The 18,334-nt window shown below is 39.2% G+C and overlaps 1 protein-coding gene across 2 annotated transcripts in view; it reads right to left on the bottom strand.

Annotated features, from left to right (window-relative positions):
* The window catches only part of gopc (golgi-associated PDZ and coiled-coil motif containing), a 54,916-nt gene that overhangs the window by 16,674 nt on the left and 19,908 nt on the right, over positions 1–18,334 (bottom strand). Inside the window, exons 2-6 of one of the 2 annotated variants that reach the window (XM_073057404.1) lie at positions 10,194–10,358; positions 8,470–8,493; positions 4,460–4,635; positions 3,135–3,300; positions 1,593–1,688 (exon numbers count right to left, since the gene is read on the bottom strand). In XM_073057404.1, coding sequence (XP_072913505.1) covers positions 1,593–1,688; positions 3,135–3,300; positions 4,460–4,635; positions 8,470–8,493; positions 10,194–10,358 — 627 coding nt within the window. The remainder of the gene's footprint in view (positions 1–1,592; positions 1,689–3,134; positions 3,301–4,459; positions 4,636–8,469; positions 8,494–10,193; positions 10,359–18,334) is intronic. The other variant, XM_073057405.1, reaches the window with a different exon arrangement.

Genomic DNA, 18,334 nt, shown 5'->3' with positions numbered 1-18,334 from the left:
AGGAAAACTATCAAATATAGCAACGGGAACTGGATCAGCTGGGAAAATGGGCTGAAAAATGGCAGATGCAATACATCACACACAAAATGCTGGTGGAACACAGCATTTTGTGTGTGCTGTTTGAACTTCCAGCATCTGCAGATTTCGTCGTGAGATGCAATACATTGCAGACACGTGTGAAGTGTTGTACTTTGGGAGGACGAACTAGGGTAGGTCTTACACAGTGAACGGTAGGGTACTGAGAAGTGCAGTAGGACAAAGAGATCTAGGAATACAGGTCTATAATTAATTGGAATTGTCGTCACAGATAGATAGGGTCATAAAGAAAGCTTTAGGCACATTGGCCTTCATGGATCAAAGTAATGACTACATGAGTTGAGATGTTATGTTGAAGTTGCATAAGGCGTTGGTGAAGCCTAATTTGGAATATCGTGTGCAGTTTTGGAGTATCATGCGAAGTTTGGATAGGTACATGGATGGGAGGAATATGGAGAGCTATGGTTCACGTGCAGATCCATGGGACTAGGCAGTTTATATGGTTTAACATGGACCGAAGGGCCTGTTTCTGTGCTGTAGCTTTCTATGACTATTTCCATAAGTTCTGCCTGACTTACTGAGTTGCTCCAGCATTTTGTGTGTGTTACAATGAATCTGTGGATTCTGTACTATAAATCCTTAATCTCAAATCTACCTAAAATGTTCCTACAATATACTTCTCTTCAAAGTTGACTTTGCTATCTTTCCACTGTCTCCAATTTTCTATCTTGTTTATATATGCACACAATCTATTAAGTGATAAGGTCTTGAAACGAACCATATACAAGAACTACAGCTATAAACGCTAATTCTACTGTTGCAAGTGCTATCAATTACACAAAAGTTATCCAAGCCTTATTTTTCTACTCTACTTTTTTAAACCTTTCCATTTAAATCTTTCAGAAGAATCAACTAACCCCAAACTGGTACAGTAAATTTTATTAAAAATATAAAACTCAGATACACTCTGCTCACAACCTCATACTTATGAAGCAGGAGAGTCTAAGCTTATTGACTTTGTGGATATCATGGAACATTATCAGTCTCTGCTAATTTTTAAAGAACATTAATCTTGAAGCTGTGGATACCAAATTTAAGAACAAACATGAGTTTTATTCTGCAACAAATCTACAACTCCATGAGTAGCCCTTCATAAACCTTCAACCTGTGAAACTTCATTGACATACAACAGCTATTCCATAAATAGAATCCAAATTACCTGTTGAATCCAAATAACCTGTTATAATGTTGATTTTCAATGTTTGAGGACATAGGTGATAAATCAAGAAAAAGTTATAGGCAATTAAGATTACACATTGTGATGACTAATATTGGCCAATTCCATAAGAATTTGAAATTAAAATTGAAATAAGTGTTGAGGGATTATAAATTAAAACTCACATGAGTTAAAGATCAAACGTATGCTGCTCATCATTCAAATTAAATAAAATTAACCATTACAATTAATACTCATATGAAGTTTCTGTTTTGAGTTAACATCAGTGTTTTCATTACTACAACAAAATAAACCTGGATTAATGTTACAGCAGACTTACTGTAATCGATATACCAAGTCCTTCATGATCCTCTTTAACCAACAGTACTTTGCGAATTGGCCCAACTCCTTGGGTCTTTCTAATTATATCTGGATCCTAATTTCAGGAAAGAGGAACGGATAAATAATTTTTAAATGTGAAAAGCAGGGAAAACCCTTGTGATACTTCTTTAAAATCTTATAAAATTGAGCAATTTATGAAATAATTTAACATAACTATGCTTTTTAAACATTAGAAAAAAATCTTCTAATGCAAAAATAAGTACATAATTCACTAATAGCCAGCTGTTGGAATTTTAAGCATTAAGATTATAATTGTAGAAAGTAAAACAGAATTATTCAGAATGAAGGCAATTCATCAGAACCCTGATGAAGAGTCTTCAATCTGAAATGCTTGAATTGCACTGTGTTTATTTCTCATGTCCAGCACCTGAAGTTATTTTTATATTTTAATTAAGAACACACATTCCAGTCAAATCTAATTTTGTGGAAAACAATGAAAAATATTAATTAAGATCTAATTAAGATTTTGAAAGGGCATCATCAAATAAAAATTTTGATTTTTATGAAAAGGTAAATCCTGTAATACTATTATTCAACTTTCAGAACTAAAATTGTTTAAATACTCCAGCACTGATAGAGATTTATATATTACACTCTTTATTGAAGTAAACTTCTTATAAAATTGACATGTACTATATCTGCCTAAGCCTATGATGTACAGAGGTGTGAAGGTCTCTCTGCACTTCAATCATACCTCTTGTGTACGGCAGAAAATTCTTGGTAAATAGTCAAGCGTCTAAGTCGGGATTTACAGCCTAAAATTGTAATTGTTTAAGTTCCTAGTTACAACAAAATTCCTCATGTAGATTGATTTTACTGTATTATAAAATTACAGTAGGTCAATTTGAAATGAGTGCATTAAAATGCCCAACATGTATTTGATTAAAGTTAAGTCAACTGCTTCTTCCATTTGCAACTCCACACGTCCACACTTCAATTTCTCTACTTAACCCTCATTTGTTCTGCACTATCACTGTCAGTATTTGATTACGCCAATCATAATGTCATCACAGACCAGGGTTTCCCAAACATGCACCAGTTGAATCTAAATTGAGCACATACATTTGTTTTCTGCTAAGGTTTCTGTGGTTTTGGTTGCCTTGAGGAATCTTGTGAAAGTAGTAAAAGAATTATATGAATTGCATAGGTAAGGTAATAATGAAAATAATACTCTTTGCTTTAATATGTTCATAAATACAATAACCATTTGCACAAATCAGATAACTAAAACCTATTAAGTATTCATTAGAAATGTTGACAGATGAACGCTTACACCATTTGAAAACACTCCTAAAGACATAAGCAAGATCAAGAACTGAAGTAATACTTCAACCTAGAGATATGTTTCAATCTCAAACTTTGTACCTCTTATTGAGGCTCAAGGAGAATTTCATCATTTGGAAGGTTCTTAATAAAACAAGCTAATATACTAGTAAACATTATCTTTAGTTAGAAGAGTGAAATTTGAAATTTTGTGTACATGTCCAGGTGGCGTGGGCAAGGGTCGTTTAGGGTCGTTGCGTCCTCGGCATGCCCTAATAACTGTTTTATGTCTATGAAGATGTATTTCTGCTTCTAGCTGGTTCCAGAGTTTATCATGAGCAGGTCCTTTCATGTCTCGACCCAAAAGCTGGATTTGTTGGACCCTGCATGAAACATATTAACAATTAGGAGGTTTTAAAAAAAAGATGCTACAATTCATAATCATGAGATTCAGCAGATGCTAGAAATCCAGAGTAACTCATGCAAAATGCTGGAGAAACTCAGCAGAGCAGGCAGCATCTATGGAATGGAATGGGTCTTGGGTCGAAATGTCAACTCTTCAATCCTTTCCACAGATGCTGCCTGACCTGTTGAGTTCCTCCAGCACTTTGTGTTCTCTAAAAATAAATGGTGGTTTCTTAAAGAAGTTATATTTAAATCAGATTCAGACCCATTTTCATTTTAATGGAACAGAATCTTATATTGACGCTGGCTGTTCGGCCCACTGGCTCCATACTGGCTTCCAGTGGAATAATCGTATTGATCCCGTTCCCATTCTTCAACTTCCCTGTATATCCGCAATTTATTCTCGCAAACAATGTACATCAACTTTCCTTTGAGTCTTTTCTTGCTATTAACCTGAGATGAAGAAATTATTTTCAGTAACCAAATAAGCTAGCAAATCTTGGGATGTGGAGCAAAACAGAAAGACATAAAGGAATCCCATGCTTACATATTGAACATTTATATCTGTGCACTTGTAGTGCTACTGTGACAAGGTAATTTCATTTAGGATCAATAAAGTATCTATCTCTCTATCTATTTGCAATCTCTGCGAAGACATTACCCAAGGGCCAGTCAATAGAATTAATAACTGATCACTATGTTGTCTGAGGCGTAACAAAAACTGAGAAAATATAGAGTGAATCTTTAAATGTGACTATTCAACAGGAAAGTTCTTCCTTTCACCATAATAACTAGACTTTGTAGATTTTCCCAAATTTTCTGTTATGTTTTGTATGTCTCTTTACCAGTTGGATCAATATCTAAATTTAACTGTGAAAATGTAGATATCTAAACTCAAGTTATTACATTTAGAGAAGTCTGGATTGGCACAGGGATAGGAGGGGATGGAGGGTGATGGTCCAAGTGCAGTTTGATGGGAAAAGGCAGAATGTAACTGATCAGCCTGTGAGATGACCTGTTTTTTTTCTGTAGTGCTCTATGACTCTACAATTCTAAGTCATTTACCAAATGCACAGAGCTAGACTGCTTTTTAGTTAGAATTGTGGTAATAGTCAGTAATTGTGAGCCACTGCTTACCTGCCCGCTAGCTCTTTATCCAGATACTTGGCTGCTAGCCTTGCACCGTACACTTCAGCTTGTAGAACCGCTATATGTCGTCGCAGGGCTTCATTCTCTTTTCTTAGTAGCTTTACGTCAGCTTCCAGTTTTGCTTCCTTCACTTTTTCTTTTTTATTGGCTTCTAATTCTTTCTCCTTCCAAAAAAAAACACATACACATTGTTTACCATTACATGTCATCAGTCTCATCAAAACAAAAAATCCTTTGCAATGAGAACCAAGACCCAACACAATATCACAACGCTAAAGAGTATCCAAGTCAAAATCTGGAGGAGGATTTGAATAATTCAGTCAGTGTGACAAGAGAACTCAAGTACTAACAGTGATATTTTTATTGGCTATCTCAAAGCATAATTAAAATGCTGTCTCTGAAAACTACAAAGCAAAAGTTAATAAATGGCTTTAAACTCAGAAACAGAAATTAGCAACAGAAAGCCAGGAGCAAGGGAATATTATTCCACCTAGCTTTCCTACTATTCAATGTCAAGCTTCTTAATATTTAAGCTGTAGAAAAAGAAAATATACTTTAGATTTCAAAAGCAGGAGTATGTAAATTATATAATTTCATTTATGTCAATGATCTTTGGTGACACAAAGCCTATTTGCCACAATGATCTATCACATGAAGCTCATAAAACAGAATACTCAAGACATTTGAAAATATTTAATATTTTCCTTAGTTCTGAAAATAACATAAACTATGAAACAAGTTAACACAAGAAATTCTACAGATGCTGGAAATATGTACAGTAGTTAATGCTGTGCAACTGTCTTGGTGCTTGCTTTGTTAATTATTAAACTTTTCTTAACCCAACAGACATAGAAACATAGAAAATAGGTGCAGGGGTAGGCCATTCGGCCCTTCAAGCCTGCACCGCCATTCAGTATGATCATGGCTGATCATTCAATGCAGAACCCTGTACCTGCTTTCTCTCCATACCCCCTGATCCCTTTAGCCACAAGGGCCAGATCTAACTTCCTCTTAAATATAGCCAGTGAACCGGCCTCAACTGTTTCCTGTGGCAGAGAATTCCACAGATTCACCACTCTCTATGTGAAGAAGTTTTTCTTCAACTCGGTCCTAAAAGGCTTCCCCTTTATCCTTAAGCTGTGACCCCCTCGTTCTGGACTTCCCCAACATCGGAAACAATCTTCCTGCATCTAGCCTGTCCAATCCCTTTAGAATTTTATACGTTTCAATAAGATCCCCCCTCAATCTTCTAAATTCCAGTGAGTATAAGCCTAGTCGATCCAGTCTTTCTTCATATGAAAGTCCTGCCATCCCAGGAATCAATCTGGTGAACCTTCTTTGTACTCCCTCTATGGCAAGAATGTCTTTCCTCAGATTAGGGGACCAAAACTGCACACAATACTCTACGTGTGGTCTCACCAAGGCCTTGTACAACTGCAGTAGAACCTCCCTGCTCCTGTACTCAAATCCTTTTGCTATGAATGCCAACATACCATTTGCCTTTTTCACCGCCTGCTGTACCTGCACGCCCACCTTCAATGACTGGTGTACAATGACACCCAGGTCTCGTTGCATCTCCCCTTTTCCTAATCGGCCACCATTCAGATAATAATCTGTTTTCCTGTTCTTGCAGCCAAAGTGGATAACCTCACATTTATCCACATTAAATTGCATCTGCCATGAATTTGCCCACTCACCTAACCTATTCAAATCACCCTGCATCCTCTTAGCATCCTCCTCACAGCTAACACTGCCGCCCAGTTTTGTGTCATCCGCAAACTTGGAGATGCTGCATTTAATTCCCTCGTCTAAATCATTAATATATATTGTAAACAACTGGGATCCCAGCACTGAGCCTTGAGGTACCCCACTAGTCACTGCCTGCCATTCTGAAAAGGTCCCGTTTACTCCCACTCTTTGCTTCCTGTCTGCCAACCAATTCTCTATCCACATCAATACCATACCCCCAATACCGTGTGCTTTAAGTTTGCACACTAATCTCCTGTGTGGGACCTTGTCAAAAGCCTTTTGAAAATCTAAATATACCACATCCACTGGCTCTCCCCTATCCACTCTACTAGTTACATCTTCAAAAAATTCTATAAGATACGTCAGACATGACTTTGTCCAATGATTTCACCGCTTTCCAAATGTGCTGTTATCATATCTTTGATAATCGACTCTAGCATTTTCCCCACCACCGATGTCAGACTAACTGGTCTATAATTCCCCAGTTTTTCTCTCTCTCCTTTTTTAAAAAGTGGGGTTACATTAGCCACCCTCCAATCCTCAGGAACTAATCCAGAATCTAAGGAGTTTTGAAAAATTATCACTAATGCATCCACTATTTCTTGGGCTACTTCCTTAAGCACTCTGGGATGCAGACCACCTGGCCCTGGGGATTTATCTGCCTTTAATCCCTTCAATTTACCTAACACCACTTCCCTACTAACATGTATTTCCCTCAGTTCCTCCATCTCACTAGACCCTCGGTCCCTACTAGTTCCGGAAGATTATTTATGTCCTCCTTAGTGAAGACAGAACCAAAGTAGTTATTCAATTGGTCTGCCATGTCCTTGTTCCCTATGATCAATTCACCTGTTTCTGACTGTAAGGGACCTACATTTGTCTTGACCAATCTTTTTCTTTTCACATATCTATAAAAGCTTTTACAGTCAGTTTTTATGTTCCCTGCCAGCATTCTCTCATAATCTTTTTTCCCTTTCCTAATTAAGCCCTTTGTCCTCCTCTGCTGGACTCTGAATTTCTTAGAGTCCTCAGGTGCGCCGCTTTTTCTGGCTAATTTATAGGTTTCTTCTTTGAACTTGATACTATCCCTAATTTCCCTTGTCAGCCACGCCTTGTCTGCCTTCCCTGGTTTATTCTTTTGCTAAACTGGGATGAACAATTGGTGCAGTTCATCCATGCGATCTTTAAATGCTTGCCATTGCATATCCACCATCAACCCTTTAAGTATCATTTGCCAGTCTATCTTAGCTAATTCACGTCTCATACCTTCAAAGTTACCCTTCTTTAAGTTCAGAACCTTTGTTTCTGAATTAACTATGTCACTCTCCATCTTAATGAAGAATTCCACCATATTATGGTCACTCTTACCCAAGGGGCCTTGCACGACAAGATTGCTAACTAACCCTTCCTCATTGCTCAAATCCCAATCTAGAATGGCCTGCTCTCTAGCTGGTTCCTCGACATGTTGGTTCAGAAAACCATCTCGCATACATTCCAAGAAATCCTCTTCTTCTGCACCCTTACCAATTTGGTTCACCCAATCTATATGTAGATTGAAGTCACCCATTATAACTACTGTTCCTTTATTGCATGTATTTCTAATTTCCTGTTTAATGCCATCCCCAACCTCACTACTACTGTTAGGTGGCCTGTACACAACTCCCACCAGCGTTTTCTACCCCTTAGTGTTATGCAGCTCTACCCATATCGATTCCACATCCTCCAGGCTAATGTCCTTCCTTTCTATTGCATTAATCTCCCAGCAATGTTACCCCACCTCCTTTTCTTTCCTGTCTATCTCTCCTGAATATTGAATATCCCTGGATGTTGAGCACCCTGGAGCCATGTCTCTGTGATCCCAACTATATCATATTCATTAATAACTATCTGCACATTCAATTCATCCACCTTGTTACGAATTCTACATATTCTACACTGAGTTTGTAAAAAATGTATATTGTAATAACTCTGGTAAAACACCAGTGAAAAATGGTCAACATATTAAGAGTTGTAGTAACAGTGAATTAACTTATTTATATCGAATTACTGGTGAGGCCTAGTTCAATTTATCACTGTTGTGCTCAATGTAAACATCAAACACTAACTCTATTTACCAAACAGTTAGTCCTCTGCTAGAGTCCAAAATCAAAATTCCAGCGTGATACATACGGAAAGTACAAAACTAATGGAAGGCAGCATGAGCTGGCACAAAGCCCACAACACAAAACCACACCAGCGTGCTCACTTACCATCTCATCCACTGAATGGACAGACTTGGGACAGGAAAGAAAAAGTTAGTAAGTTAGCATATAGAAAACAGTTAAAAAGGTACATTCACTGAAAAAAAGAGAAATCAAAGGAGTTTGTACAAAAGCCCCATAGAGATAATATTCATTGCCATATAATTCTACAGCACTACAGTGAAAGGAGCAGCATTTTAAGTTAAAACATCTATATATCCAAAAGATTACAAATGGACAACAAATGTGTATACAATATTACTGGTAGGATTCCACTATGGTCAGAACTCAATCTTTAGTGTATAGTAATCTACAATATGGGGCTGCATGGTAGCATTGCGGTTTGCATCATGTTTACAGTACAACCAACAGGGTTCAATTCCCATCGCCACATGTAAGGAGTTTGTACATTCTCCCTGTGACTGCCTGGGTTTCCTCCCACTATCTAAAAACAAACCGGTTGGTAGGTTAATTAATCATTGTAAACTGTCCTGTGATTAAGCTGGGGGATTGCTAGGCAGCACGGCTCAAAGGCCTATTCAGGGCCATATTTCAATAAATAAATAAAACACAGTACATCACTTTATTGTAATATACTGTAAATCACTTAGAACAGAAGGAACATAATAAAAGAAATTTCCAATTGACAGAAGCATTTCCCACTTGGTTAATGGTGAAGGGGAAACGTATTGATACTGTACAGAGATAGAGGTGTTCTGCTCTGTTTGGCAAATGGAACTAGAAGCTGAGATAATTACATAAATATACAAGTGGAGATGCAACAAAAAGGAGGTAGGAAAAATAAGGAAGGACAATTCATATTGTGGAGAAGCAGACAGACTTGAAACATATATTCCCAAATCCTCAAAGGCAGCAAGATAAATTTATAAGATAGTTTTTTAAAAAATGGAATTCTGAAGCACAGAACAATAGGAAAGTTACATTAAAACTGTACTCAAAACTAGCTTGAGTTCTGCAAGCAAAAGAAAATCTGCAGATGCTGGAAATCCGAGCAACACACACTAAATGTTGAAGGAACTCAGCAGGCTAGGCAGCATCTATGGAAAAAAGTACAGTCAATGCTTCGGGCCAAAATTCTTCGGCAGGACTGGTTTTCTCGAAGGGTTTCAGCCTGAAATGTCGACAGTACTTTTTTGTGTGCTGAGTTCTGCAAATAGTTTTGGTCAATACAGGAAAGGTGTGATTATACTATAAAGGATGCAGACTGGTTTTATAAAGATTGTACAGAAATAGAAAACTGCAGCTAAAATAAAAAATAGATGGGCTGAGACTGTTTTCTCTAACAGTGAAGGCTGTGAAAGAACATAGCTGAATTGCATAAAGTTATGAAGGACCTAAATAAAGTCAACAGCAAGGATCAATTTTCTTAAGAGTGGTGAAGAGATGAAGGATTATTTTTACCCATAAAGTGGCAGGAGTCTAGAACTCACTGCCTGAAAGAGTAGTAAAAAATATAAAACCTCATCATTGTTGTGTAGTTGAAGAGTCAAGATCAACAAGGTTGTGAAGCTTGTACTAGAAACTGGGATGAGGTTCGGTAGACCCTTTAATTGATCACCAGAGTCATGAAGGGTTTAACACTTCCTCCCTTGTGTTGAAGTTGATGCATGAATATAATTTGCATAAAACAGGAGCAACCCAAATAATTCCAATGCTCAAAACAAAGCTAGGTAACTTTAGAATGAATTAATTTTGTTTTAATGATAACATACCAGCTTAGCCTTGATTGAGCCTGAGTCAACATTCTGCCCAGTCTTGGCGTGCAACTGGAGTTGGACAGCATGAAGCTGTAAAAGCTGATCATGTACTTCTTTCTCCAACACAGCTTTCTCAGCCTGAGTATCGATTAGCTCAGACTTCATGTCCAGTAGCTGAGCCTACAAAGCAAATAATTAAAAGATGGTCAATAATTTAGGTGAATCTTACAGTAACTACCACTGTAACTGTGAACTCTCCACAGTACTTTGAAGCAGCAACAGAATACTAAACACACAGGGGAACAAGTTCACTTGGTGAGTTTTATTAACTTAAATTTCCATGTTTAGACATACAGTCGGCTCTCCGGATCAGTGGAGGTTTGATTCCGGGACCCCCCGCAGATACCAAATTCCACGGACACTCAGGTCCCGTATATAAAATGGTGTAGTATTTACATATAACCTACGCACATCCTCCCGTATACTTTAAATCATCTCTAGATTACTTGTAATACCTAATACAATGTAAATAGTTGTTATACTGTATTGTTTAGGGAATAATGACAAGAAAAAAAGTCTGTACATGCTCAAACAACGAGTGCTGGAGAGGAAACTTCCGGGGTTTTTTTTCCGATCCCGATCCACAGTTGGTTGAATTCACGGATGCGGAACCCACGGATACGGAGGGCCGACTGTATAATTTCTTGAAATGATTCAATAACAATAAAATGGAAAAGGATGCAAATACTCAACTGATTAGCTGCCATCTATGGATAAGAAACAAAAGTAAATCTTTCAGATTGATAACCTTCCATCAGAATTGTGTGTTTCTAGCATTTTCTCTTTTTCATTTGAATTGCCAATATTTGCAGTACTTTTAATTTAATGATAAGATCCAATTGCAAATAATTATGCAAATATTAACTATACAAACTATGAGGAAATTTCTAACCAACTATTGTACATATTCACATCCTAAAATATCTTACATAAATTAAATACATAACCCAAAAGGAAGTAACTTGCCATGGTATTCACAATATGTTTCATATTCTGTATGGTCAGAGAAAAAGGGTACCGTTGTATGAATCACAAAGTTAGAGCCACCACATCCTACAGACTCACTGATTATGTCAGCAATTTGATCGCTATGCCAATGAGAAAGTTGTGAAATGGTTCTGGGCACAACCCACATGTTAACCCACTTGCTACTTTACAGAATATTCATTTTTAAAAGCTTCTCGAGCCAGATGTCAGAACACCCAGAAGTGCACACTTCCCTGGAGATTAAACAGCCGTCTGTTCTGGCTGTATTCTGCTGTGTCAGGAACTTAATCTGAACTTTGATTTCTGCTGGCACTCCTGCAGCAATGAAACAGTTAACTCCACACTACATAGATCAGTGTGGACTGAATAATTCAGGTAATGCGTAGTGGCTGCCTGAGGGCTGTCCAGGGTAAGGGTACGCTCTTACAATGCAGAGATGAAGAGTGTAAGGGATGCCTTTGAATTGGCACAGTGAATCCAGCCCATTACTGCAGGCCAGTCTACAGGAACTTAGCGGACACAGTGTATCACAGGCAAAGCTCTCCCCACCATTGAGCACATTTACAAGGAGCACTACCACAGGTAAACGGATAGATATGGTCATGAGGAAAACTTTAGACACACTGGCCTTCATAAAACAAAGTACTGAATACAGGAGATGGGATGCTGTGTTGAAGTTGTATAAGACTTTGGTAAGGACTAATTTGGAGTGTTGTGTGCTGTTTTGGTCACCTACCTACAGAAAAGCTGTAAAGGTTGAAAGAATACAAAGAAAATTTACAAGGATGTTGCCGGGATTGGAGGACCACAGTTATAAGGGAAGACTGAATAAATTAGGACTTTATTCCTTGGAATGTAGAAGATTGAGGGAAGATTTGATAAAGGTATACAAAATTGTGAGGGATATAGATAGGGTAAATGCAAGCAGGCTTTTTCCACTGAGGTTGGGTGGACCTACAACTAGAGGTAATGGGTTAAGGATGAAAGGTGAAAAAATTTAAGGGGAACATGAGGGGAAACTTCTTCAGTCAAGAGGATTGTGAGAGTGTGGAATAAGCTGCTAGTGCAAGTGATGCACATGAGTTCGATTTCAATGCTTAAGAGGAGTTTGAAAGTAATGGTCCCACTGCAGTCCATGGGAGTAGGCCGTTTAAATAGTTTGTCACAGACCGGATGGTCTGAAGGGCCTGTTTCTGTGCTGTACTCTTCCGTGACTCTACGACTCTATCACCAAGGACCCCCACATGACCTTTTCTTAATACTACCATTGACTGTGGAGTACAGGAGCCTTAGGTCCCACACCTCCAGGTTCAGGTTCAGGCTCCTGACTCAGTTTTCTCAATCCCAACAATCTCACTTGAGGTAGTAGGGCACTGAATTTGTAACTATGGGGCAATTTCCAGACTGACAAAAAGGGCATTGTGAACAACTTCTATCACATTGAACAACTGATGAAGAAACACCAAGGATACAAACAGTATGTCAACAAGTGGATAAGCTACTGCCAATGGCCAAAAATGACTGGCACTCACTTACGGTGCCAGTTCAGATGCAGATCTAAACTTAGCACTGAATAGCTGCAACACTTGTTCCAGCATGTCCAACACCAACCCTCACATGCTACCATAACACATTGCCACAGTGGGTCATTCCACACTAAGTAATGCAGCAAAAAAAAACATTTTATTGTGAGTGCTCTAGAGCACTGAATCCTCAACCAGGTTACCAGCAAAGCAGTGGACAGAAGTAGAAAGGGCAGGGTCAGCACCGAGTTCCTCCGTCAGAGATGTATCTCACTATACAAAGCAGCATAGCACTTAGCACAATGCTACTTCAGTTTGGGGCGTCAGAGTTCATAGTTCAATTCTGACGTCACCTTTATAAAGAGTTTGTGTGTTCCTTCCCATAATAATGTGGGTTTACTTTAAGCGCTCCTGTTTCCCCCCACATTTCAAAGACCCACAGGTTAACAGGTTAATTAGTCATTGTACATTGTTCTGTATTGAGCTAAGGTTAAGTCAGGGGTGACTGGGTGGTGAGGCTCATTAAGCTACAACAGCCTGTTCCATGCTGTATCATTAAAACAATAAATGTTGTAATGATCCCTTTTAGCATTGATTCCACTAATGCTCTCATTCACCTTATCATATTTAAACATTTTTACACCTTGCAAATCTCTCCAATTTCCCTTTGAAGGATGCAATAATCTCTACTTCAACCACTTTTTATCACAAAGCATTACATTCTTCAGCACACCTTGTAAATAGAGGCTCACACAAATCTATCTCTTCAGTGTCTTGGTATCAACTATTTGCTCCTCTTCATTTCCACATTAAAAAGAGGAACAAACCCTTTAATCCAATAGCAAAATACTGGAGCTGGAAATTTTTAACAAGACATCAGCTGTGTAGAGAAAAAACAAATTAAAGTCTTAGATCAACATAAATTTAGTTTGAAGTTTGTGAAGCTTTTAAAAAACAACTAAAAAGCCATAAGAGAAAAAAAATGAAATATGAAGTTAAGCTAGCCAATAATATCAGAGGATACCATAAGATTGTTCATATATATATAAAGAGTAAAAGAGAACAAAGAAATTGCGTATAAACTTAATAAATATCTTGTGTCAGTCTTCACTGTGGAAGATATAGCAGTATGCCAGAAATTTTTAGAGTGTCAGGGAGAAGTGTGTGTAGTTGCTATTACTAAGGAGATGATTTCTAGGAAGCTGAAAAGTCTGAGGTAGATAAGTCTCCTGGACCAGATGGACTATACCCCAGAGTTCAGAAAGAGGTAGATCAAAAGATTGTGGAGGCATTAGTAATGATTTTTCAAGAATCTCTAGATTCTTTAATAGTTCAAGAGGACTGAAAAATTGCAGAGGCCACTGCATTCTTTAAGAAGGGAAGGAGGCAGAAGAAAGGAAATTACAGGCCAATATGCCTTACTTCAGTGGTTGGGAAGAGGCTGGAGTCCATTATTAAGGATGAGGTTTTGGGGTACTTGGAGGCACATGATTAAATAGGCTAAAGTCTGCATGGTTTCCTTAAGGGGAAACCCTGACTGACAAATCTGTTGAAAATCTTTGAGGAAATAAACAGGATAGAGAAAGAGTCAGTGGATGTCATATACTTGGATTTTAAGAAGGCCATTGACAAGGTGCTGATAAGAAGCTGCTTAACAAGGTAAGAGCCCATGGTATTACAGGAAAGACATTAATATGGATAGAAGATATGCTAACTGGCAAAAAGCAAAGTGCAGGAATAAAGGAGGCATGCTATGGTTGGCTGCTGATGACTGTCATTGCTGGGCCCACTTCTTTTCGTGATTTGGATAACAGAATTGATGACTTTGTGACTAAGTTTGTAGTCGATACAAAAACAGATGGAGGGGCAGGCAGTATTAAGGAAGCAGTGAGACTGTTGAAGGACTGAGACAATGGGAAAAGAAGTGTAAGATGCAATATAATTTAGGGAAGTGTATGGTTATGCACTTTGGAGAAGGAATAAAGGCATAGACTTTCTAACTGGGGATAAAATTCAAAAATCAAAGGAGTAGAGGGGCCTGAGAGTCCTTGTGCAGGGATTCCTTAAAGGTTTACTTGTAGGTGTTGAGTCATTGGTCAGAAAGACAAATGCAATGTTAGCATTCATTCTGAGAGGTCTAGAATATAAAAACAAGGATGTAATGCTTTAAGGCATTGGTCAGACTGCACTTGGAGTAATGTGAGCAGTTTTGGACGTCTTATCTAACAAAAGATGTACTGGCATTGTCGAGAGTCCAGGAGGTTCACAAGAATGATTTTAGTAAGAAAAAATTAACACATGAGGAACACGATGACTCTGGCCATATATTCACTGTAGTTTATAAGAATGAGGGAGAGCCTCATTGAAACCTATCGAGTATTGAAAGGCCTACATAGAGTAGATGTGGAGTGGGGGAATTTAGGACCAGAAGGCACAGCGTCAGAACAGAGGGATGTCCATTTAGGACAGAGATGAGGAGGAATTCCTTTAGCCAGAGAGTAGTGAATTTGTGGAATTCATTGCCTATGGTGGCTATAGAGGCTAAGACACTGGGTCTATTTAAGGCAGAGCTTGACAGTTTCTTGATTGGTAAGGGTGTCAATAGTTGCAAGGGAGTGTGGGAGTGTGGGGTTGAGGGTCAGCCATGATTGGGCGGTGAGGCAGATGGGCCGAACTGCTTAATTCTGCTCCTATGTCTTATGGTCTAATTGTCTAAAGGATCTAAATGGGAGAAAACAAAATTCTAAATAAAACAGTTCCAAGTTGCTGAGAAAAGTAAAGTTGTTCTATAATATGGCAGAGACCTGGAAAGAATAAATGACTCGTAGCAATGATACCAGCAGAACAAGTGGTTAACAAATAACAGTAGTGTCAATTCCTTCCGGTTCCCTCACATATCCCAAAGACACATGGACTAGTTGCTTAATGGACCACCACAAATTGCATAAACTGCACTGGTGAGTGATATAATCTAGGAAATGATAAGAATTCAGATTCAGTTTATTTGTCATTTAGAAACCACAAATGCAATGCAGTTAAAAAATGAGACAACGTTCCTCCAGAATAATATCACAAAAGCATATGACAAAACAGACTACACCAGAAAATCCACATAACGTTTGGCAATCCCCAATCCAGAGTCCGGAGAGGCTGCTGCGTATTAATATTGCGCTACAGTCTTAGTGTGTTCCCCGGAAAGGAGCTCCAAATCCACCAGACAAAACAAGACCAAAATCTAAAGCTACAAGACCTGCACAAAACCACATAGTTACAACAGTGCAAACAAAAGCATAACTGATTTTAAAAAAACGACCATGGGCACAGTAAAAATAGTCCAAAGATGTTAAAAGACTATAAGTTCAAAAGAAATCACCACACAGTTTCCATAAGTCCCCAGGGTCCCGACAGACTCGCCATCCCACGCCGGCGGCAGAAGGGAATACCCCCGCTATGGACTTCCACGGCGCTGCCCAACTCAGCCTCGCAGACGCAGCACACAATGAAAGCTCCATCGGACCCAGCCTCGCAGACACAGCACACACCGAAAGCGACCTGACCGCAGCGGACTCCAAGTCCGTCGAACCTCCGAGTCAACGACCATCCCCTCAGGCACAGCTTCTCCGAGCACCATCCTCTGCCGAGCGTATTAAGACAGCCCCGCCAACGGCCATCGGCAACGCGACCCCAAGGACTGGGGGCCTGTTCTTCCCAGCAGAGTCCCGGACCTCACAGCAGCAGCAGCAACGAAGAAGGTCTTCCTGGAGATGTTCCCGATGTTCCTCCATGCTCCCACGTCCGTTTTCAATCGATTATGATTGTGCACGGCACCCCACTTCACAAAAAACAGATAATCAGCTCCGGAGTGGCCGCTGCAAGCTGCGCCGCGCCGCCATCTTGGAATTTGAGGAGAATGTGAGGAGAATAAATAAATAAATAAATAAATTGGGGTTAGCGTAGGATTAATGTACAGTATATGGGTGATTGTTGGTTAGTGTGGACCCAGAAGATAAAAATCTTTATCAACCCGATCTGTTCCTTTCAATTTTATGTATTTCTATCGGGTAATTCCCCTCTGGGGAAAAGCAATTGAAATTTTGTAGAGGGCAGGCTCAAAGCTCAGAAAAGGGTCTATCTCTTTGCTGTATATCTTTATGATTATAATAAATGGATTCGTCTAAGCAAGGTACAAATAGAAGAGAGTAATTAAATCTAAATTCTCCCGATGAGACCAAAAAAGTGTACAACTGGAAATATGGCACTCAAGCCTGCAATCTAAATTTTAAATTCATGATTCAAGATTTTTTAAATGTCATTTCTAGTACACAGGTATAAAGGAAAACAAAATATTAGTTACTTCGAATCCAATGCAGCAAAAAAAAAGAAAAACACTAAATAACAATAATAAAAGAACAATAAATATAATTGCATAAGAGAGCTTATATACATAGATTATTTGTATGTTCATAAAGTGATGCTAGGTACAGGCTGATACTGACCTGGCTCTCAAGGAACTGTATGAGACCAACAGCACCCTGGAAACTGTACACCCAGAGGCTTCTTCCAGAGGCTTCTTTCATCGTTGTCAAAGACTTTAATAGAGCTTGTGGAACACAGGGAGATAGCATACTCGACTACTCCCTACTCTCCCTTCCACAATGCTAACAAAGCGCTCCTCCGTCCGCCGTTTGGTAAGTTGGATCACTTCTCCATCTTGCTTCTGCCTGTACACAGGCAGAAGCTGAAACAAGAGGCGGCCATATTTAAAACTGTCCACTATTGATCCGGCCAATCAGTCTCCATGCTACAGGACTGCTTTGATGACATCAACTGGAATGTCTTCCATGACGAGGATGTCTCCGAGTTCACAGAAGTGGTCAAGAGCTTCATCCAGAAGTTATTCATTTTGTCTCCCAAAAGTCAGTCAGGGAGCATCCAAACCAGAAACCCTGGATCAATAGTTCCGTGTGTGCTGCACTTACCACGTAAGACAAGAGCTTATGATCCTGATAACCAACAGGAAGTCAAGAGCTGCAGCTACCATCTACGGAAAGTCATCAAGGCAGCGAAACAACAATACAGGAACAAGATCCCGACACAACTCTCCATCAAAAACACACACAGCTTATGGCAAGGTCTGCACACCATCGCAGTCTTCAAAGCTATGTACAGTGGTGCTGCCAACATCACTGCCTCTCTCCCAGATGAGCTAAATCTTTTTTTACACTCAGTTCGATGTCGACAACACTGAGCCCCTGAAGAGAGCCACTGAAGCGACCTGCACCTTGGTCACCTCTAACACTGAAGTACACAGATGTTTCCAATGAGTGGACAGTCGCAAGGCTATGGGATCGGATGGCATCCCAGGGCAAGTACTCAGGATGTGTGCAGCACAACTGGCAGGTGTGTTGACAAACATTTTTAATCTCTTCCTCTCCCAGTGTAGAGTGCTCTCCTGTTTTAAAACATCCACCATTGTCCCTGTACCTAAAAAGAGCAAGGTAATACATCTGAATGACTGGTGTCCTGTCGCACTCACCTCAATAATAAGCAAATGCTTTGAGAGGCTGGTCAAGGACTACATTTGCA

This window comes from Hemitrygon akajei, chromosome 9, assembly GCF_048418815.1.
Source record: "Hemitrygon akajei chromosome 9, sHemAka1.3, whole genome shotgun sequence".
In the NCBI taxonomy this organism is placed as follows: Eukaryota; Metazoa; Chordata; class Chondrichthyes; order Myliobatiformes; family Dasyatidae; genus Hemitrygon; species Hemitrygon akajei.
This window is presented reverse-complemented; position numbering and strand designations above follow the sequence as displayed.